Source organism: Myxocyprinus asiaticus, chromosome 5 (genome assembly GCF_019703515.2).
Source record: "Myxocyprinus asiaticus isolate MX2 ecotype Aquarium Trade chromosome 5, UBuf_Myxa_2, whole genome shotgun sequence".
Classification (NCBI taxonomy): domain Eukaryota; kingdom Metazoa; phylum Chordata; class Actinopteri; order Cypriniformes; family Catostomidae; genus Myxocyprinus; species Myxocyprinus asiaticus.
In genome coordinates this window covers 38,644,494-38,667,546 of record NC_059348.1, presented here as the reverse complement: position 1 = coordinate 38,667,546, position 23,053 = coordinate 38,644,494, and the positions used below count along the sequence as shown (strand labels likewise).

At 40.1% G+C, this 23,053-nt stretch overlaps 1 protein-coding gene across 7 annotated transcripts in view; it reads right to left on the bottom strand.

The window, feature by feature from the left end:
• The window catches only part of LOC127440617 (nonsense-mediated mRNA decay factor SMG7-like), a 28,862-nt gene extending 10,723 nt beyond the window's left edge, over positions 1 to 18,139 (bottom strand). For 6 of the 7 annotated variants that reach the window (XM_051697302.1, XM_051697304.1, XM_051697303.1 and 3 more), the window contains exons 1-17: positions 18,012 to 18,139; positions 15,734 to 15,765; positions 15,181 to 15,298; positions 14,856 to 14,988; positions 14,575 to 14,746; positions 12,672 to 12,743; positions 12,414 to 12,564; positions 12,038 to 12,173; positions 11,715 to 11,877; positions 10,778 to 10,934; positions 9,279 to 9,349; positions 9,114 to 9,174; positions 8,873 to 8,992; positions 6,423 to 6,840; positions 6,193 to 6,334; positions 4,957 to 5,321; positions 2,179 to 2,523 (exon numbers count right to left, since the gene is read on the bottom strand). In XM_051697302.1, the coding sequence (XP_051553262.1) occupies positions 2,179 to 2,523; positions 4,957 to 5,321; positions 6,193 to 6,334; positions 6,423 to 6,840; positions 8,873 to 8,992; positions 9,114 to 9,174; positions 9,279 to 9,349; positions 10,778 to 10,934; positions 11,715 to 11,877; positions 12,038 to 12,173; positions 12,414 to 12,564; positions 12,672 to 12,743; positions 14,575 to 14,746; positions 14,856 to 14,988; positions 15,181 to 15,298; positions 15,734 to 15,765; positions 18,012 to 18,037 (2,682 nt within the window). In that variant the 5' untranslated portion in view covers positions 18,038 to 18,139. The remainder of the gene's footprint in view (positions 1 to 2,178; positions 2,524 to 4,956; positions 5,322 to 6,192; positions 6,335 to 6,422; positions 6,841 to 8,872; positions 8,993 to 9,113; positions 9,175 to 9,278; positions 9,350 to 10,777; positions 10,935 to 11,714; positions 11,878 to 12,037; positions 12,174 to 12,413; positions 12,565 to 12,671; positions 12,744 to 14,574; positions 14,747 to 14,855; positions 14,989 to 15,180; positions 15,299 to 15,733; positions 15,766 to 18,011) is intronic. The other variant, XM_051697306.1, reaches the window with a different exon arrangement.
• Positions 18,140 to 23,053: the final 4,914 nt, after the last annotated feature.

Sequence of the window (23,053 nt, the reverse complement as noted above, 5' to 3'; positions counted from 1 at the left end):
TCTTTTAAACAGTCCCATTCAGGGAGTCAAAAATGCATTACAAAAGGATGCATTGTTTGAAACTATTTTTTTAAATATCTTAAGATACAGTGGTCCAAAAAAAGCATGTGAAGACTCAAGTCACTTGAATTTCATTGCTTTAGAAACCACTTAAACCAAGTGGCATCTGAAAACTAAGACCTTTTCTTATGCATCAAGTCAGTGGCTATGTTTACATGCACAAATTTTCGTCAATCCGAATAAATTTAATTGGATTGTAGATTCCAAATGTACTGTTTATACGTCCCTTAACTTTGCAATCTGATTCAAATATTCATTTACATGTGCATTACATGTATCCCAAACAAAATTTCTGTGCATGTGAATAGCGTCTTTCGTTGCGTTCTGAAGAAGCGGAGAAAGGCTGAGAAAGTGAAAATGGCACTTTTTCTTTGAGATTTCTAAAACATACACCAGAAAAGCTTTCGTCTTATGTTACTCACTGTACTCTGCAAACGAAGAATTAGAAGCAGTGTCTAATACCCTGTCTGACTTAACCATGTATCTGCCTTATGCCCATTCCTCCTCCAATCTAACCACAGGCATCTCTGGCTGCGAGTACAAAGACGGGTGGGTGAGACTGGTCCTCAAAGGAGTTTACAGATGTGGAATGGAAACAAAATAACAGGGACTTTAAGCAACAGCTGCGGACGGGACACTACGCAAAAATCACTAAGCAATAATGACGGTGGAACAGAGCTTTTAATCGTTCAAGAAAAAAAAAGGTAGGCCATTTAAAACAGCAAGAGAAGGGATGCTCGCAGTGTTAAATAATTGTCAGAAGAAGAGTTTTACTCTTGTACGATATAAAAAGCTTATATCTAAAACCTAGATATTATTAATAGGCTATCGATATTTTTGAGGGGTTTTTTTTTTTATTCAAAGCCAATAACTGTGTAATTTAACACAAGTTTTGAGGAGAATGTTTAGGCTACTTACTGTGTTCACTTTGCATCATCTCTTGTGAAACATATTCTAACATTTACTTTCCTAATCTGTCAATCGACTGTCAGTATGGCAAAGAAGAAATGCTTTAAAAATTACGGTTTCGTCGTCAGAAAATGAGTGAAGTCGCATACACACACACACAATGGAGCACAGAATGCTGTAACCGCACCTGCTGCTTAAAGTCCCTATTAAGAATGAAACAATGTTCTTTTTTGCTTTATGTGATGCCACGAAAGAACATATGTGCCCAGTAGAATATTCAGTGCGAGCCCGCATAGCCATAATAATGCGTTTTGTCATTGTTTTGTTCCTGCAAAGAGTATCATGTATAAACATACATATGCACCACATCTCTGTGCATGAGCGCAAGGTATTTTAAAATAATACCATTGAGAAAGTAGTCAGATTCAAACGCTTACATGGCTAATATTTTTCTTTTAAACTGATTATTTTAGATCTACACCACCCGCGTCAATCAGCTGAAAATTACATTTGTATCCAGCTCAATCGGATCATTTTTCAATCCGACTGAGCTATCAGTCAGATCATAAACTGATTATTTGGTTGCAGGTAAATGTGGCTTCTGTCTCTCAAGTTCACAAAAATGCCCTATCAGAGTAACCACAGGTACAGTTAAAAAAAAATAAACTCATGACATGTTCCACAATGTTTGACAACCAATGAGCGTTCAAATATTTCAAAATCTGAATTCTGAACAATATATCTATATATCAAATTTATCATTTGGAACCAAACAACTTTAACATGTTTTACTTGAAAAGTGTGTTTGTGTGATTTCTTTCAAATAAATTCCATTTGGTTTGATATTTTGTTATATATAATGCAAAGACATTCATACAATAAAGAATCCAAAACCTTTTGGGGCCACTGCACTTCACTACAGTAGAGATAGATTGTCAGAGATGAAATTGTGAGAGAAGAGATGAAAAATAAGAAAGCATGCACATCTCAGCAAGTGCTGAGATCAAGTTTCAAGAAGATGCAAAAGGGAACTGAAAATCATCTACAGCTAATGCCGCAAATCAAGTTTATCATGTATGATATCTTACAGAGGCTAAACCTGTGTAAACCAAATACAAGCAAGGTGAAAACCCATCAGACTGAGAATGAATCTGAAAGCTTGTAATATGTAATACCACTGTCAGCATATGGGAGGCTAAGAATGCTAACTTCATATGGAGAGCCTCTGGGCATGTTATCCTGGTCGGGGCAGAAGACTCCAGGCTGTCGTTTGCCCATCCTGTCCCCCATTCCGCCCCTGCCCTCTCCTCCAATGTGGTATGAAGGCTCCCAGTAGAAATCCTGCACTTTCACCTCTGGAAACTTCATCTTCTTGTCCATGCTGGGTTGAGGGGGCTGCATGCTCATGGGGTGTTCGAAGAGCTTCATTGGGTCCTGGGTGGGCATGAAGAAAGGCTGTTTGACTGGCATCTGCATGGGCATTTTCTGCATGGTGGGCTGAGTTTGGTGCTGGCTCCACATTTGACCAGCCTGTTCAGGCACCTGCATGTAAGGCTGCAAACAACAGAAATAAAGAGAAGGAGAGAGATTATCCAACAAATCAGCAGTAGCATCCGCCTTTCAAGTAGTCACCATGGTAATCAGATCTTGTCAGTGTAACAGGAGAGCACATATTGAACCTCAGCACCACAAGAGCAAGTGAAACAGGCAAGATGAGAGAGAAATTAGATGGTTATGTTGTTCATGTAATGCCATTTCAGAGCTGTACAATAAGTACGGCCAAAAGTGAAGGAACTGTTATTCGCCCTAAAGGCCAATGTTGTGTTTGTCACTACATATTTGTGTTTTTATGCCGTGCAAACTTAAAATATGTCCCTTTCTGTGATGTATGGTACATTGTTGTTGCGAATTCTGCTTATGTAAATGTGTCAGTAAAGTATTATTATCTAGCTCAGTGGTTCCCATACTGGGGTCTGCCACGGAAACCCTGCTCAGCTCAATACTGAAATTGCTACTGATGTTAAAAATACCGGCAATACCAAATACTCCAGTACTCAATTCAGTACCCACACACTTTTTGAGTACAGCCGGCTACTTTCAAAGGCTCACACGTGTATGTCTGCTGCATGTGATCATAGTGTATCGCTGTGAACGCAGCTGCGAGTGTGAACAGTTAAATGCGCTTCTTACTCAAAATGCCCCTCCTGAAAAGACTAAATCTGCTGCGACGCAATATTAATGTACTGTAAACACAGCCATTAAATGTACTGTATTAAGTGAAAGTAGACAGGACAGCATTTACATTTACATTTATGCATTTGGCAGACGCTTTTATCCAAAGCGACTTACAGTGCCCTTATTACAGGGACAATCCCCCTGGAGCAACCTGGAGTTAAGTGCCTTGCTCAAGGACACAATGGTGGTGGCTGTGGGGATTGAACCAACAACCTTTGGCTTACCAGTTCAGTGCTTTAGTCCACTACGCCACCACCACTCACCACCATAGGACAATAATCTTATACCTCAAAATATCTGTGCGTTGTGTAAATGCAGCCTAATAGACATGATGCTGTCTGTTATATTGTTAATATTAATCAAACAGCAATACTGACAAGAAAAAAATAAAAGGAAAAACACTCACTGTCCTCGATTGCATATCTTCAGTAGCTTTAAGCCCAATAAATTTAAATGACAGGTCTGCTTCTCAGTCCAACTCTGACCGCATGGAATCAAAATTAACTAACATACTTATCTAATAATATCTATTAGAATAACAATATCTAATAATCACACAGTAAAGATCGTCAACAATTTAAGTGTTTAGCAAATGTTTTTATGATTTTGTATTTTGATTTTAACATTTAATTGCTGCTGTAACTGAAAAACATTCAGCACTGTTTATCCTGTTCTTTATTCACAACATACACGTAATATTACAACTTACATCTGCACAGCAAAGAAGCGAATGAACAGGTAAACTAAACCTGACTTCCTGTATATTCTAATTAGAATATGCATTGTGAAAACACAGTTTATGTAAGAAATGCAACACGCAATGTTATAGTATATGCTTACACGATAAATTAATAACTCCCTAAAACATTAACAATCCAGAACACAGAAGGACAACTTAGAAAAAGTAGCTAAGACTTCAGTATATTCATTATATGCTATTAATTCAGGAGCTCAGATTGTATTTTATATGTAGCCTTTAATTTTGTACCTTTAATAAGATTAATACATGTTTAAATTAAGAAAATGTTCATAAATTATTTTCTAAATGTTTGAATATTTGATTAAAGATTGGTTTGTTACAGTTTGACAAAAGTTGTTGACATTTTGCACATTATCATCAATTAAAAGATTTTTTTGTTGACAAAGTATATGCCATTTTAGTCTGATTAAAACAGATTAAAATGTATGAATATGACATGACAAAATATAGACTAATTATAAAAGGACATTCTGTCAAATGACTAAACCTGACTAAAAAATAATAAAAAAAATAACATTGTTCTCAACTAGGAAAATAAGTGGCTAACTGACATTTGAGAAAGAAATTGAGAGACATTTACCCTAGCTAATTTCATTAACCATATTGAAACTGTAGCAGCTAGCTAGCTAGATTGACCGGTTACATGTTGTAAGTAATGTGCAATGTGCTGTAAGAACACTGATGATAATATTGCTTTTTTTTTTGGCTAATTTTTTCTCTCCGGACATTTAATTTTGGACAAGTAAATGATCAATTGTTTACAGAACAATGCTCCATGTCGAGCCGTGCATGCCATTGTTGTCCAGCCGTCATGGAGGTTTTTATAGCTGTATCTTTTCCAGCTATAATCGCAAATGAAAAATGTAAAAACATATATATATATATATATATATATATATATATATATATATATATATATATATATATATATATATAGCTAAAAATGTGATTTAGCGGTCCAACAGCAAAATATTTTTGAGCCAACACATTACCTGCTGCATGCCATGATGATGTGGCGGACTCTTGCTGAGCTGAGAGCTCTGTTTAGTGGGCGACTGCTGCTGCTGCACTTGGAGCTGCACAGACTGTTGCAAGGCCTGCTGAGAAGGCTGTGGAGGGGGAGGCTGTGTCTGCTGAGGTTGGGGAGGGCCTTGGTTTAGGGCCCCTGGGCCCGAGGGTCTCTGCTGGCTGTAGGGAATGTGTGAGGGTTTCCCAGGCTGTACCTGATTAGCAGACTGAGGGTGGGTGGCAGTCTGAAGGAAGGGTGCTGATACGGATACACCTGTGGGGAAGGTAAAGCCTGGGCTCATGGAGAACGCCACAGGAGGAGGGATCACATATGCGGGTGGGGGGAAACCTGGAGGAAACACACAGAAAGAGAATAAGCGGGTACAAAGGTAATCACCATAAAACAGGGAGACTTTAAAGCAGGCAAATCAGCAGCACAGACGTTCTCCCTTATCGGTCAGATATAGTGGGTTTTAATAGCAATGCACAACTCTTCAGTTTTCTGTCATTATTCAGGAGTGAATTATTATTCAAACTGCTGCGGAAGTTGTTTTATATAAAACTGCCTAAAAACCTTTCTAGATTTATTCATAAAAACAAGAACTGAACCCACTTTATATTAGGTGTCTTTAAGGGATAGTTCACCCCAGATGTGTCTGATTTTCTTCTGCAGAACACAAATTAAGGTTTTATTTTATTTTATTTTTTTTAAGAATATCTCAGCTCTGCAGGCTGTGAATGGTGTGCAGAACTTTGAATCACCAAAAGTAAAGTCAGCATAAAAGTAATCTATCGGACTCCATCGGTTAAATCCATGTCTTCTGAAGCGATATGATAGGTGTGGGTGAGAAACAGATCAATATTTAAGTCTCCTTTTTCACATTCTTCTTTGTTTTTGGCAATTCACATTCTTTGTGCATATCACCATATCACGGGGCTGGTCAAAGTTGGAGATTTACAGTAAAAATAAGGACTTAAATATTGATTATTTTCTCACCCACACCTATCAGATCTAAAATTCTACATTTTAGTGTACATATAAGAAGAAAAAAAAATGTTTGATGCAGCCCAGTGGAAGATTTTGCTTTGTGCCATCAAGCGCACTCTTGAAGAACACTTTTTGTATAATAGGACAGCAGCATTTGCCACCCAATGGGAAAACAGAGTATACAGACCTTGAGCTTATAATTATTTGAGTCTGGGTGTGTGAGAATGTATACCTGGTCTGCTGGGTAGAGGGGGGAAAGCTCCTGGGTGGTGTATGGGGATAAACTGAGAAGAGCATGAGGTTTGAGTCTGTGTGACCGGAGTCTTCCTCGCTTCAGACACTGGAGTCTTCCTCATCTCATTTTGAGTCTTCACCTTCATGCAAAAAAGACAGCAGAGTTTGAATGCTCACACATTTGAATAAACTAAATGAGGTATAAATTCCTCTGTGATTCTCTCTCACCTGTTTCCCCGCATCTGTTGCTTTATCGTGACTGTTCTTCTTCACCTCACTCTTCCTCTTTCCTTCTTTCTTCTGCTCATTCTTCCCTTGTATTCCATTTCCTTTATTAAATCCAGCTCTGTCCTTCCCACCATCTCTCTGGTGCTGGTTTCGGTTCTGTTCTCTGCTCTGCTCATGAGGTTTGATGTTCTCTTTGAAGGTGACCACAGGTCTTTCGCTGCCATCCAGCCCACTGTTCTGGTTCTTTCCGGCCGACAGAACTGACTTCAGGCCCTGGGTGAAGTCATTAGGTGTCTGCTCACCGTTAGATGACTCCTGGAGGACAGGTGTGTCCTTTTCCGGTGGCTCTTCCACAACCATCTCAGGAATATCCGTGATGAAAAGCACAAACCCATCACTAATGCGACATTGGATCAACCTGGAAAAGCACATTTAAATTTCAGGCCTCGGTCAATCAAACCAATCCATCTTCCTGTGTAAGCAGCAAGCAACCACAGCTACAGAGTGAATTTAGAGTATCTATTGGGTAAAATAACTGTTAAGTTCAGCAATTATATACTCACAAGCACTTTATTAGGTAAACCTGTACACCTACTTATTCATGCATGATTGTACACCTACTTATTCAGGATTGATTCATGTGTCCATTACAAAGACAAATCTGCCCGATTCCAGTCTTGCTGAAGCACCCCCAGATCATCACCGATCCTCCACCTGGTCGTCTAATGGTTAGACAGAGACCTGGAGAAGTCTTCAAGCCACAGTGTCACGCACCCACTGTAAAATTTGGTGGAGGATCGGCGATGATCTGGGGGTGCTTCAGCAAGACTGGAATCAGGCAGATTCATCTTTGTGAAGGACGCATGAATCAAGCCACGTACAAGGTTATCCTGGAAGAAAACTTGCTTCCTTCTGCTCTGACAATGTTCCCCAACTGAGGATTGTTTTATTTCCAGCAGGACAATGCTCCATGCCACACAACCAGGTCAATCAATGTGTGGATGGAGGACCACCGGATCATGACCTTGTTATGGCCAGTCCATTCTCCAGACCTGAACCCAATTGAAAACCTCTGGAATGTGATCCAGAGGAAGATGGACAGCCATCAAACAAAGCTGAGCTGCTTGAATTTTTGCGCCAGGAGTGGCATAAAGTCACCCAACAGCAATGTGAAAGACTGGTAGAGATCATGCCAAGACGCATGAAAGCTGTGATTGAAAATCAGGGTTATTCCACCAAATACTGATTTCTGAACTCTTCCCAAGTTAAAACATTAGTATTGTTTTGTTTAAAAATGAATATGAACTTGTTTTCTTTGCATTATTTGAGGTCTGAAAACACTGCATCTTTTTTGTTATTTTGACCAGTTGTCATTTTCTGCAAATAAATGCTTTATATGACAATGTTTTTATTTGGAATTTGGGAGAAATGTTGTCAGTACTTTATAGAATAAAACAAAAATGTTCATTTTACTCAAACACATACCTATAAATAGTAAATCCAGAGAAACTGATAATTTGCAGTGGTCTCTTAATTTTTTCCAGAGCTGAAAAACAAATGATCTCCCAGCTGATGCTGTTAATTATACAGGGGACCTTTTAACTAGGTACATTAGGAAAATATTTATTTGACTAATTATATTGTATTACTTTTTCATCATTTGGGTCACATTTTGGCTTTTTAAAAATTAACAAATAAATGTATTCAATCAATAAATATTATATTTCATATATTATTTTTGTTACATATTTATTGACAAAACTGCATAATTTGTACTATCACTGTAAATATTTACATTGATTTCTTTTTTTGTGCTAAAACCGGTACCGTCTCTTTAACGCAAAAATGGCATTCTGTAAACAACGCCATTAAATGAGCGCATCTTAACTAGAGAGGACTCAAATGGCTTTACCTCATCTGTGCGATGCATGATTAGATTGAAATGGTTTTTTGTAGTGGTTTATGATCAACAAATGACTGTAAAGAACAGAAAGGGTAATAAAAGAGACCGTATTCAATGACAAATGGGTTGCGTGGATCTTGTATTGTACACACATTACAAGGAACAACTTTTACTCTCAACATGCTGTGAAAGGATCTCGCTACTGAACACTTCACGACTAATCTACACAATTACTGGTGAGTGAAATATAAACATTTACCAGCCAGTTGCCAAATATATTCACTTTAGTAGCACAGTGTGAAATTTGGTTGCAAATACGAGTGATTTCCTCTTACTGTAGTAGAGGGTTGCGCACTGAATGAAAGATCAATCTTGGGATTTAAGCATCGATATCATTCAAAGGAAGATAGTGATTAATCAGAAAAACGATATTTTTACCCACCCCTACTTATTTAGATAGGAAATCCTAGCAGATTGGGAATACAAAACTGAAAGAATGATGACAAGAGCCGTAAAATAAGATTATGAAAGTAAAACAAAGACTCACCGCGGTTGGTTGTCGGCCACCCACTTGCCCAGGCTAATGAGTCTCTGGTGCCTGGCATGAACTAATAGGCTCTCTTTGCCAACAATGACACCCTGGTGCCCTTGAGAAAAGTCTAACATCCTGGAACATCGTTGTATGACATCATTTAGCCAATAAATACAGCTAAAACTTAAATTAAGTTAAAAGAAACTAATAAATTGTTGCAATTATATTGCAACAAATTAATCATGAAAAAGGTTACCGTAAAGCAGGCCGGAGGGCCAGAAAGCCTTGAAGCTCAAACTCCTCAGGAAGTGGAATCACTGTGAAACAAACCGAAAAACATGACCATTAATGTCATTCAAATATTTAAAACCCAAATACACTTCCAAAAAGAAAAATAAGCTTGAGATTTAGCACTCACTACCTGACACATTTGATACATCCTCTTCTTTGGGCTGAAAGCTGTTCAGAATGGACACCAGCCATGGCCAGATGCTGTGAAATACCAAAGATGTGCCATTTTTAACAAATCAGAATCAAGGCTCAGGCAGTCTGAAGTGTCATAATGGGGAAAACATTAAGGTGCAGTGCTGAGTGGCTTGTGCTTTTACAGGTTCAGGCTTTAAAAGCAAATTTACTTTCAATAAGTATTATTAATCATCATAGATCATTGTTCTGGAAACTGGTGTGGGAAACAGCCCTATGTCTGTTTCTGTCTGCCTCTCAGGAATTATGGGCAATTGATTGTAGTAGGTTAATTGTTGAAGGGATTATGCATATCGTAGATGAGGTTAAATCAGGCTTTTAGCGTGAAATCAAAATGAAAAAGTTTTGCTGCTTTTAGTCCATGTCCATTAGCTTGAAGGCCATCTATAGGACAGTATACTTTTAAAAAGTCAACAAAATTAGTTTTCAGAAGATATAAATATTTAAAATCTGCAATGTCTCTCTTCTGGCTAAAAAGACTAGGAAACATCCATGACTCACACAGAGATTGAGAAACCTTGTCCAATCAAATGCTTTTCAGTGCACCTGGCTGTGTTCTTACACGCGCTGATGATACCTTTGCAGGGCACTTCGAAGGGAGCACAATCCATGCCGTTGGGTCATTCCAAATAGAATTTCCAATAATAATCACTTAAAAAGTGAGTTGTGAACGACCGTTATTACATTTTAGCCATCTGAAGCTCTCAGGGTGGAAGGTAATTATCTTTGAAGGGAATAGGGCATAGGGATGATCACTTCTGATTGGAACGCGCTCAGGGAGTTAGACGCAATGAGAGTGTATGAAGTTTATTTTTAATGCAGCCGTTTTTCACAGGTTTCTTGGGATGTACAGCTCAAGAAAGTGTTGCTTGTTCTTTATGTTTAGTGTATTGTGATTCAAAACATGTTTTACTTACTTGTTTCTCATTAATCTGCACTGACTTGAACAACGGCTTCAGTCTCGTTGTGAGCAAAGACCGCGATTTGCTGTGCTTGTTTGTGGGCAAGTCATGCAGAAACGTGCTTAGTTAGATCATTGTTTGGTTCTCAAGTTAGTGGAAAAGCGGTCAAACTCTGTATTGAGATTGCTCCTCAGTATCTGTACCAGTTTCACTCTCTAGCAGCAGCACGGTTGACAGAGGGAATGTGTTTGTATGAGCTGTAATGAACACTATAGCCTATTGGCTATTTTTAATGAGAAAAAAATTATTGGTTATTTCTAAAGAAAACTGCACTTTTCAAGGCACTTCAGGGATGTTTTAAGAAGAACCACTTAGAAAACTGGTCCACTAGCATAAGTTCCCCTCCAAATCCAAGCATACTGACATTGCAAACTTAGCCATTTTAACAAAACTGACTTCACTATGAAACCGACATAAAACTTTTTGTAAATAACTGAGAACTATTGTGGAGGAAAAAGTAGGAAGCCTTTCTTACTACTGTTGCTTGTCCACAGCACTATCATTAAACACACTGGGTCGAAGCCTTAGCCAGTCCAGGGACACTTTGATGGCAGGAAGAGGGCACTCCCCCATGATCTCCTCACGGTTCTTATTGAGTAATGCTCGGCTTAACATCACACCCAGGAAAGACACTAGAGGAAGAAACAACTACATTACTACATTGTCACAAGCTATTGCTTGGGAGGCTGAGCTACTACCTACTTTTCCACTTGTAGGATTTATCATATTTGTTCTTTATAATTTAAAGATTAAAAAATTATATTACAATTCAGAATGTGGTAAGAATTTACAAAAAGGTGCTATATATTAACATTAGATAATGTATTAGCAATTTTTTTTTACATGTATTAATCTTGGTTAATGTTAATACACCATATATACTGTATACTCTTGTTCATTGCAGGGATGGGCATTATAGAGTAATTTTCTAGTCGAGTACTCTGACCTTAACCAACCAAAAAAAAAAAAATCTGTGTTTTTCCCAAATGTTACCAAGAAAGGTTTCAAAATAAACTAACTTCAATAAACTTTGCAATTATTTTGGAAAAAATTAAATGAACATCAATTTAATTCTCTTTACAAGTCTCAAAGCATTAATGACTCAATTGTAACAGCAAGATTTGTTGAGAGGTTCAGAGGGAAATTATAGTATTTCAGCATGGCCTACAGCAGGCAAATGCACAAAGAAAAATCAATTTGCAATACTGGAGCAGTGTTTTTAATAGCCAATTAGTTGGTGCTGAACAAGTACTCGATTAGTTGATTACTTGTGCACATCCCTAGTTCATTGTTAATTCACATTATTTAATAATGCAGTAACTAATGTTAAGATTAATCAAATCTATACCAGCTATTTTCATGCCCACCTATAATGCCTAGCCTACATATCAGTAACACAGAGTAGGACATACTGAAGAGGCCGAGGAGTTGGATCCAGCTGATCTGCTCATCCGAGCTGTAGCTGTGCTCATCTGCCTCATTGCTGAAGTCTCTGAGGTGGTGCAGTTCAAACAGGTTTATCACCGTGATGTGGACCAGCTGCTGGGAGCTAAAGGCTTTCTGGAGAATCAGTCTCTGTGGAACGATTCAGTAAATGGGAATATTTGAGGGTGCAAATTCTAACAAAGAAATACTAAAGGGAGTTAATTGTGCCAAGTCACCATTTCAGTGATCTTATAGTGATCTTCAATGTCTTAGTGAAATGAAGAGCTACAGCTGGTGTTTTTGCCTGTACCTGGAACTGCTCCTCAAGTTTCTCTCTCAGGGTATTGAGCTTGTCCAGGCTTTTGCTGAGATAAACATGGCCGTGGAACTTGATGAAGGCCTTAATGAAATCAGACACGCTCCATTTTGTTTTGACCTCATCACGGCTGCAAGTTAACAAGACACACGTAGGTAGAGGTATAATAAATAATTTATTATAACAAACACAATGACTCTGGGTCCTAAATTGATAGTATAATATGAAAAATATACCTTACCCACATTTTATCTAAAGATCACAGGACTAAATAGCTCGAAACTCTAATGTGTGCAAATTTACTGTACATAATCCTGGATTCAATTTATAAATTTTGTTGTCTGCAATCCCTTCAAAAACAAAATCTGACCTCTCAAGAGCTTTGGAAAGAGCCTTCTGTAGATTGGTAGAGGCAGCAGGAAACGGGAATTTGACAGCAATGCTCCTGCAGTAATAGAAGATTGTTGTGAGGTGGTCTCCTTTAGAGGAGGCCAGTATGGCCAGTTGATTGTAAGGTTGACCTGGAATAGAGGAAAAAAGAAAAAGAAAGTCCAGTTTACAGTGTTTTTTTATTATTTTTATGGTAATGTGTCTGAGAATGTGTGATAATACACAAATAGAGACTGACCATTTGAGGGAACAAGTTGAGCTGCATGTCTGTAGTAGGACTCAGCTTGGCTGGTTTGGTTGCGATAACGCGCTGTGAATAGTATGAAGTAACAAATAAACTTTAAGCAATTAAATCCTCCCATGCTTAACATTTTCTCCCATTTCCATGTTTCTAAATACAAAAACAACTTGCAATATATTTCATAAAATCTAACAAGATTTCAAATTATATGTTAAAGGGATAGTTCACCCAAAAGGGAAAAATTCTGTCATCATTTACTCAACATGATGTTGTTTCAGGGTAAAATGTTATGTACTAACAGCCTCAGTCACCATTCACTTTCATTGGATCGTTTTTCCATACAAAGAAAGTAAACGTTGACTGAGGCTGTCGATCCCTAACATTCTACGGAAGAACAAAAGTCATAGAGGTCTGGATGGGCCTCAAAAATGAAACCAGAACCCAACCCGTACCTGAGATTTTGTGACCCAACCCTACCTGACCGTTACAGACAGATTTTAAGCCTGAAATCGAGCCAAACCCTATACTCTCTTTATAATTTCTTCTTCAAACAAGTATTGTTGCAATAGGCAGTATTTTAAAGCATTGTGGTGGAACGACCCGCCCCTCCCTCTCATTATCGTTGCCCCGCCTTTGAGGACCATCTTTCAGCCAGGCTCACAATGGGAGTGGGCAGCTAAGTGGAGAGGTGTAATTAAGGCGCACCTGATGTGAACAGTCTCATCACCACTGCCATTAAAACGTAGATCGCGCCTCTCCTAAGGCAACCGGCTTTTATCTTCTTGTGCACACACTGGCGTCCTAGCAGGTCAAGGAGCAGAGCAGTGAGGGTACCGGCCGAATTAGATGCGCCGCAGGAACCCGCACCCCTGACCCCAGGTGAGAGTTAGATGCAACGCCAGGCATGACAGCACGTATTGTGGCCAACGGGCAAGGAAGCCGGGCCGCTCCTCCACTCAAATGCCGCAGCCCCTGGGAAGACAGGCCGCCACAGAAGCTGTCGCCCCTCATGCTGCGGAACCTTGGAGGGGCGTATGTGCGGCCGTCGGTCCCCTCTCACACCCTGGACCATCCCATGGACACCCCCCCACCCCTTTCCAACTCGGAGATCTGTTGCACCACGAGGGTGCCAGAGCCCCATTTATTTTGGACCATTTATTTGCCATTTTTGAACATTTTAATTTGATTATTATTTCCAATAAACGCCTCTACGAGGCCTGACACCACATTGTATTGGTCTCCTGCTCACTCCGCCACAGTATCGTAGACAACATACGTAACAGTAAACATTCACAGTTTTTACAAAACATGGCAGCCCCATAGTACACTAGAACAGAAAGGAACAAAAACTAGCTTACCGTTTATCAAGCACCGAAACTTTGCTTGGTGCAGTACAATCCGGAAACATATGTAACTGTATAACAGTCACTTGAAGTTCTCTTTACAGCAAGAACTCCTTCAGAACATCAAATTTTTGTGACGCCTTTGCTAAAAACAAGCTAGCGCAATGACTGAAACAGAACTCAGGTGTTTTTTAGATGCATTTTTTAAACTTGAAGTTCTTTTTAACTTGACATGGTGTCTAAAAAAAGACGCTGAAGAAACAGTAAGATGCGGTGCAACAGTCAAAGATTTCCATCCAGCATGTGTTTACATAGGAAAACGATGAAAGAACAGAGCAGACGCCACATAAACACATTCAGTTTGAAGTAGGGTCCGGGTTGCAGACCTCTAGAAAATCATTCAGGTTTGGAAAAACATAAAGGGAGTAAATGATAGAATATTCATTTTTGGGTGAATTAACCATTTAACAACCCAGTGGATTATATTTGAACATCTACTTTATTAATTTCTTAAAAAGCAGTTAGCTAAAATGTAAATGCATCCTCTGCAGGCTCACCAATATCTCCAAGATGGACGAGACAGTGCTGGCAGATGTAGGAACACGAGCTGGGCTGGGGCTTCACTATGGCACTAGTGCTGCTCTGTTTATTGTTGATGATCCCAAGCTGAGATGATTTCACACGGCAAGGCAAGTCCACATTAAACACAGTGCACAGCTCCTGCAATAACTGTAAGGAACAAGGAAGAGATCATTACAATCTGTCATGCGACATATGGCCTGACTGTGGTTATCCACAATCTACTAAACATTGAGCATTGTACAATAATATAACTTACTTGTGTGTAAAATCCACTAGCTGCCTCAAGAAACAGGGAGAGATTGGCCTGCACTTCACTACGATTGGGGTTGGCCCTGTTCTTAGCTTGACTCTGTAGTGTTGTTATTTGATTCTTAAAAGCATGATTCCAGCTGGAAACGAAAGTGTTTGGGGGATAAAATGACAACCAGTCAACCAGATATATTCATCATGATGCAAAAAAAATCAACTGGCTAGGCAGATAAATAAATGCACAAAACCAACAGCTTTGCTAGTTGCATGCATCACTTGATATAGTAAATTATACAAATCAATAGGCTATGCATTGTCACTAGTATTCTTACAGATCTTGTTCCACTTTCTTGTCCAGGGCGTACTCCAGGTCGGTAACCAGCATCTTCTGGTATAAATCCTGAAGAGCCTGTCGCGATGTCCAGACCTCCGCCGCACCAAGCTTCGAATCTGCACGACACAGGGAGTGGAACATGTTGAACGGCTAATTCTGCAGCCACACTGTAAAACGTGACTGTGTCTAACAGCACCTTTCAGTTCATTTGTAGAAAGATCTGCATGTCTTAGTAACCACATTCAATGCCATGGTTACCAGAGTGACAGGGTTTTAGGATGACAAATATGAAACATGGCAAAAGACTCATAAATCACACCAACAATTCTGTTGAAAAGCACAATATTAACTGCTCAAAAAATCATATAACCAGCGTCAGAGCATTGCTCTTATGTAATTATTTTAAACAGGACAGGTTAACACAATAACTCAAAATAGCACATTAACAGATTAAAAGATACATTTACAAATGTTTACTTTTGATGATGACAGTTCTAACTAAATAAACTAAAATTTATTTAGAGAGATGAAACTGTATATTTAGAACATACCTGTCATGTCAGACTTCAGGGTCTCTGCCTGCCTGCTCCGGAGAAGAAATGTATATGTTAATAACAATGCACAGTAAATGAGGAGACGCTTCAGAAGAAAGAGACATGGGCATGGTCTGCTGAACACATCTCCAGAACGAGCGCAGACTATTGCAGTTCAGGAGCCCCATTCATATGTTGATAAACTCATTTAGATTTTTTTTTTTTTTATTTGTCCTATGAGACCAATAAGCAAAAAGTTCAAGTGATAACGCACAAGGCAACTTTTAAGGCAATATATAGGTATATGGCTTTGAATCTGCCAGAAAATCAGAATTATGTCAAACACCTTTGTAAATAACAAACTTGTTAGTGTATGTATTGTGTGCCAAACAGCACTAATTAGCTTCTGCATCACCCTGTTGCCAATGATACGATAATGATATGAAAGAATCACCCTATACACATCACCAAAAATATCTACTGTTTAGTTAATTAAAAGGTACTATCTGATTTAACAACAAATTCAAAAACATTCTGCCACTTAAAAACACAACACAATCATTTTACAATAATGGCGATCAGATGTGTATGCTATTGTACATTTTGTGTGTTGTCGTAGTTTATTATCAGCCCATAGTAAAACAGAGGGAGAGGTAGTAACACTGAAACAAGAGCTTTCAGATGGAGAAGTGACAGGAGAAAAGTCCCCATTACTTAACATAAACAATGCGAAGGCTATGTTGTTTCCAAGAGGAACTAATATGACCACAATCTGATACTCTGAAATGCACATCTCAGCATTAGCCATCCTTGATTTCCTCCGAAAAGTAAACAAACAACATGAAGCAGCCTTCAAAGCTCACCCCAGTGCTAATAAAAGGCCGACATTAATTCAGCTGCTCATCGCAATTAAAGCACTACTGCCCAATGTTCGGTCAAAACAACCCCTCTTTCACATGTGGGATTGCATACTATTAATAGTTCCCTCATCCCATCAGAACAGGTAGAATAAATGCATAGGCATGCCAGTGATTGTGCTGTTTTGTAAACAGGTTCCACACCGTGCATCAGATGACATGATGCATTACCATAAAAACACACGAGATAAAAAAAAAAAGTTTCAGCTCTTGTTTTTCTTTTCTCCATTTCAGCAAGTACAAAGCCGTCATGTACCAGTCACTGCCTCCACTCACTATCACTATGGGGCTGAAATGTGGTATCTGGCTGTCATCACAGCACCATCATGCCTTCACAACACTCCCCACCAACAAATCTCCTCCCCTCATGCTGCTAACAACCTTTTCGCATTAACGTGGGTTGAGCTGGAATGTAAAGCAAACTGGTTTTATTTTGGATTCGTCATTACCAAATGCCAAATTAATAGACCCCCATTCACATCAAAACTCCTTCAGTCGATTCAACTCACGTTGTTTTGATTTTCACTTCAAGGTTACTGAAGCAAGTCGGCTACAAAAACATCGAACTATTGAGCCTGAGACAATCGCATAGTCTTTAAGGAGAGAAAGTCTCCATTTTATCTGTAGAAGAAAGCACAACAAGAAATACGTGTTGATTTCAAATTGAAAGAGCCCGAATCGATGCGCGCTATTGGAAATACCATCAATAACATGATCAAAACACACTCTGTCACACGTCATTAACATAACTACCAAATCACAGGTTTTAAGGAAAGGTGCATATAATATCAGTACTGTCGCCTCTCGCTCATCACTGTTATACATAATTCAGCCTAAAATGAAAGGAAAATGGAAACCAGTTTCACGTCAGATATGCTACATTTGTTAATATGGGGACAATACAAAGGCATCTTTTTCGAGGCAAACCATTTAAAGCCATTTAGTGACCAGAAGCCGTAAGTTCGGGACACTAATGTAACCAGTTTAACAGCGAGCGTGTGTGACTGGTTTGTTTTCTGACTTCATCCAGTGGTATGTTTGCAGCTAACGCGGGTTAACATAGCTCAGTACTTCGCGTGCCCACTCATAACAGCTGGTGTGAGTACAAGTATCCGACTTAGATCAATACAATATCCCTATTTGCGTATTTAAATATCCCAACCAATCCTTTCTGACTATATTTACGGCAAAAGTCCGCTATTTGTGTTTGTTTACAGTTTTGCTCTCTCGTTAAGAAGCTAGCACGCTAACTAGCCTAGCGTCAAGCACTGACAGCCAGTGCTAGCCAAGCAACATTCCAATTAACTAGATTCGGCCTCGAAGATAAAAACACACACTCTGTCGCCAATTCAAGCACGATATCTTCGAATTTTACCTACCGTAAATATTGGGCGCAGAGGTTCATCCTGTCGGATCGACGGTCTTTTAGACAACGCCAGGTTCGCAAGCTAAATCTACTCCCGGCGCCATATTGTCCATCACATCGTCATGGTCCAGACGTACACATAGAAGCGCGCTGAACCACGTCACAGTCCCCGCCCACTCACTCACCTACATTTATTAAATTTCATCTATGGTCTGACTAGATCCAGACTACAGTCAGGGCAGATTGTCCAGACTGAGAGTTCACAGTACACATTTGGCCTTTGCTTGAACTCTTTCACCAATTACCAGGCAATGCAGGGATATCAAAGGGGTATAATAATTCTAGTCAGCCACAGCAGAACCAAAAAAAATCAATGCACATCTACAGTTTTTTATTTATTTATTTATTTATTTTGCATGTAACACCACAAGCATGACACCCCAGCTTTCCCAGCCTGACCAGCTAAAAAGGGTCCGAAACCCCTCAAAACCACAACCTGGGCTGCGTTCCACTTCACTTTTAACATCCACTAGCTAACTCCCCTAAGCACTTCCCCTTAGTGATGTCCAGTTTGTGAACTAATCGTTCTTTTGAACCAGTTCTTTTTAGTGAACGAATTGAACCAGTTCACCAAATTGGACTGAATCGTTTGAAACAGTTCACGTCTCGAGTCAACACTACTCCACAAGTTACTCTATCTTAACCTGTCTCTCGGACATGCATGACACTCCGAATCTAAATGAGCCGATAACCGGGAGTAATATGATCCTAGAACTGGTGATATCTGCTCTTCCTTACTCTTCTTTGCAATGAACCTCTTCAACTAGTTCACAAAACGGACTGAATACTCGGCTCGCAACAGTTCTCGAGTCAACAGTACACTGAACTGAGAATTGCCTCTTTCAGAGGTGTCCGAAATACTGAGAACCGATGAGCTGCTGACATTGAGCATGTGTGTGATCAAGGGGCGAAATGTATGTTTCAGGTGTATTTTGCTGAACGACAGAGAATGTAACAAATAAAACATACTGGAAATATGTTTATGACTTGATTGTTTTACCGTTTCATCAACGTATGAAGATGATCCAGTCTACAGCTCTCGAGTCAACAGTACATTGAGTCATTCACAGCAGATCTCGAGTCAACAGTACACTGATCCGGGGACAGCAGCTCTCGAGTCAACAGTACATTGAGTCGATCACAGCAGTTCACGAGTCAACAGTACACTGATCCGGGGACAGCAGCTCTCACATCAGCAGTACATCAGGTCGATCACAGCAGTTTTTGGGTCAACAGTACACTGATCCGGGAACAGCAGCTCTCGAGTCAACAGTACACTGAGTCGATCACAGCAGTTCTCGAGTCAGCAGTACACTTATCTGGGGACAGCAGCTCTCGAGTCAACAGAACATTGAGTCGCTCGCAGCAGTTCTCGAGTCAACAGTACACTGATCTGGGGAAAGCAGCTCTCGAGTCAACAGAACATTGAGTCGCTCGCAGCAGTTCTCGAGTCAATAGTACACTTGTATGGGGACAGCAGCTCTCGAGTCAACAGTACATTGAGTCGATCTAAGCAGTTCTCAAGTCAACAGTACACTGATCTGGGGACAGCAGCTCTCGAGTCAACAGAACATTGAGTCGCTCGCAGCAGTTCTCGAGTCAGCAGTACACTTATCTGGGGACAGCAGCTCTCGAGTCAACAGAACACTGGGTCGCTCGCAGCAGTTCTCGAGTCAACAGTACACTGATCTGGGGACAGCAGCTCTCGAGTCAACAGAACATTGAGTCGCTCGCAGCAGTTCTCGAGTCAACAGTACACTGATCTGGGGAAAGCAGCTCTCGAGTCAACAGTACATTGAGTCACTCGCAGCAGTTCTCGAGTCAACAGTACACTGATCTGGGGAAAGCAGCTCTCGAGTCAACAGTACATTGAGTCGATCTCAGCAGTTCTCGAGTCAACAGTACACTGATCTGGGGACAGCAGCTCTCGAGTCAACAGAACATTGAGTCGCTCGCAGCAGTTCTCGAGTCAACAGTACACTGATCTGGGGACAGCAGCTCTCGAGTCAACAGAACATTGAGTCGTTCGCAGCAGTTCTTGAGTCAACAGTACACTTATCTGGGGACAGCAGCTCTCGAGTCAACAGAACATTGAGTCGTTCGCAGCAGTTCTTGAGTCAACAGTACACTTATCTGGGGACAGCAGCTCTCGAGTCAACAGTACATTGCGTCGATCTAAGCAGTTCTCAAGTCAACAGTACACTGATCTGGGGACAGCAGCTCTCGAGTCAACAGAACATTGAGTCGCTCGCAGCAGTTCTCGAGTCAGCAGTACACTTATCTGGGGACAGCAGCTCTCGAGTCAACAGAACATTGGGTCGCTCGCAGCAGTTCTCGAGTCAACAGTACACTGATCTGGGGACAGCAGCTCTCGAGTCAACAGAACATTGAGTCGCTCGCAGCAGTTCTTGAGTCAATAGTACACTTATATGGGGACAGCAGCTCTCGAGTCAACAGTACATTGAGTCATTCACAGCAGTTCTCGAGTCAACAGTACACTGATCTGGGGAAAGCAGCTCTCGAGTCAACAGTACATTGAGTCACTCGCAGCAGTTCTCGAGTCAACAGTACACTGATCTGGGGAAAGCAGCTCTCGAGTCAACAGTACATTGAGTCGATCTCAGCAGTTCTCGAGTCAACAGTACACTGATCTGGGGACAGCAGCTCTCGAGTCAACAGAACATTGAGTCGCTCGCAGCAGTTCTCGAGTCAACAGTACACTGATCTGGGGACAGCAGCTCTCGAGTCAACAGAACATTGAGTCGCTCGCAGCAGTTCTTGAGTCAACAGTACACTTATCTGGGGACAGCAGCTCTCGAGTCAACAGTACATTGCGTCGCTCGCAGCAGTTCTCGAGTCAACAGCACACTGATCTGGGGAAAGCAGCTCTCGAGTCAGCAGTACACTGAGTCGATCACAGCAGTTCTCGAGTCAACAGTACACTGATCCGAGGACAGCAGCTCTCGCACCAGCATTACATTGAGTCGATCACAGCAGTTCTCGATTCAACAGTGCACTGATCCGAGGACAGCAGCTCTCGCATCAGCAGTACATTGAGTCGATCACAACAGTTTGTGAGTCACCAGTGGCTTAACGAAAATGTTAACATAACAATGAAAACATAGGCTATAACTGTGATAAACAGTTTAAGGTAGCTACAAGTATTATGCTGTTCAATCTCAATATAACTTTTCTAAACTGCTTAATTGACCTAACTTCACCTCCATCATACATTAGAGTTGTGTGGGGGTGGGGTTTATGAAGTGCAATCTGCTGTCACGTCACAATCGAGTTGCATTGCGGGATATGGTGCTGCCTGAAGTGTACATCAGAGTAGACTTGCTCCCTCAGTCAAAATCGAGGGGTTGAGGGTCTGTCAACAGAAACTTCCCTCACTCACTGAACGAAGTGGAATGGACTTCCAAAATGGTGGCGGGGATGTTAAAAGTGAAGTGGAACGCAGCCCTGATGTACGCTTCAGGCAGCTCCATATCCCACAATGCAACTTGATTGTGACGTGACAGCAGATTGCACTTCATAAACCCCACCCCCACACAACTCTAATGTATGATGGAAGTGAAGTTAGGTTAATTAAGCAGTTTAGAAAAGTTATATTGAGATTTAAATGTATAATACTTGTAACTACCTTAAACTGTTTATCACAGTTATAGCCTATGTGTTCATTGTTATTTTAACATTTTCATTTGTGTAAATCTTGATTAATCTTAATTAATTCTAATGAAAAAAAAATTAAACATACAAGATTTATACATAAGCCTCTGAAATCAATCTCCGAAAACATTGTTTCTCAGATGCAAAAATCAGTAAATAATTCCACAAATTGACATCAGCCTTCAACATCCTCCAAGTGATCAAGGGTTAAGGGTGTTCCCTTTGCACGTCTTCCGCCAGTAGTGGACACTCGCACATGTAGCAGTGACGTACATCCAAGTCCATGAGATGAAAGTCTAAATCCCTAATGGTTGTATTTGCTTATGTGGTAGGAAACAAACAAACAAACAAACAAACAAACAAACAAATGCAAATCCTGCATAACTTCTCAAATACAATGATTTCTTAAGCTGAGTTATCTGTTCTCCACATTTGAAACAGTCATGTTTGAGAGCTTTAGAGAGCTTGTTTTGCACTTGATGAGTCACACTGTAGAGCTTCAAATTCAAATGCCTGGCATCAAGGACAGTGTAGTTGTGCAGATAAACACATCATCACTATAATGCCAAAACATTTGAGAAAAATAAGTTAAATCTGTCCCTTTAATAGAGACCAAAATGAATAAAACCAAGGCTGAATGGTAAGTCCTATTTGTGTGCTTCTGTACTAGTCTAACAGGGTTCATTACATTCACATTAGGCTACATTTATACATTTAGAAGACACTTTTTATTCAAAGCGACTTACAGATAAGCAGCCAGCAGGAGCTATTAATCCAAAAGCAGAAGTGATTTATCCAAACATCTGGGTTCAGCATCTGGACTAGTTGCATTGAATTTGCACAATATCTTGAACAATGTCTTTTCATAGCTATGGGTTGCTAAGGGAATGGACTGAGAGAGACTTATTCAGTGGTGCTTTCCTCAAACTGATCCATGACTCACACCTTGTGATAGCCATAGGATTTTAGTCTGAGAAAGAGGCAATCGGTTTTAATGAGGCCTACTGGCTTGTCTTTCTTACATCTGTTTAACCCAGGATAGCTAATATATTTTAAGTGTTGAACACTGGGTGCAAATGCAATGCAACTACAGGGGATATCAATCTGATGTCATGTAAAAAAAAAAAAAAAAAAGTAAAAAATCCTCTGCGTTTGTAGACAAAGGATTAAAAGGAAAGTTCTGTGGATGTGCAATTTTTTATATATATATTTTTACCATACACATTTCGAAATAGCTTTGTTTTATTTGGTCTGTGTTGTTATTTTGAACTTTGTATTTTGTACTATGCTATGTCACCACGGATAAACTTGTTTTGCAACAGT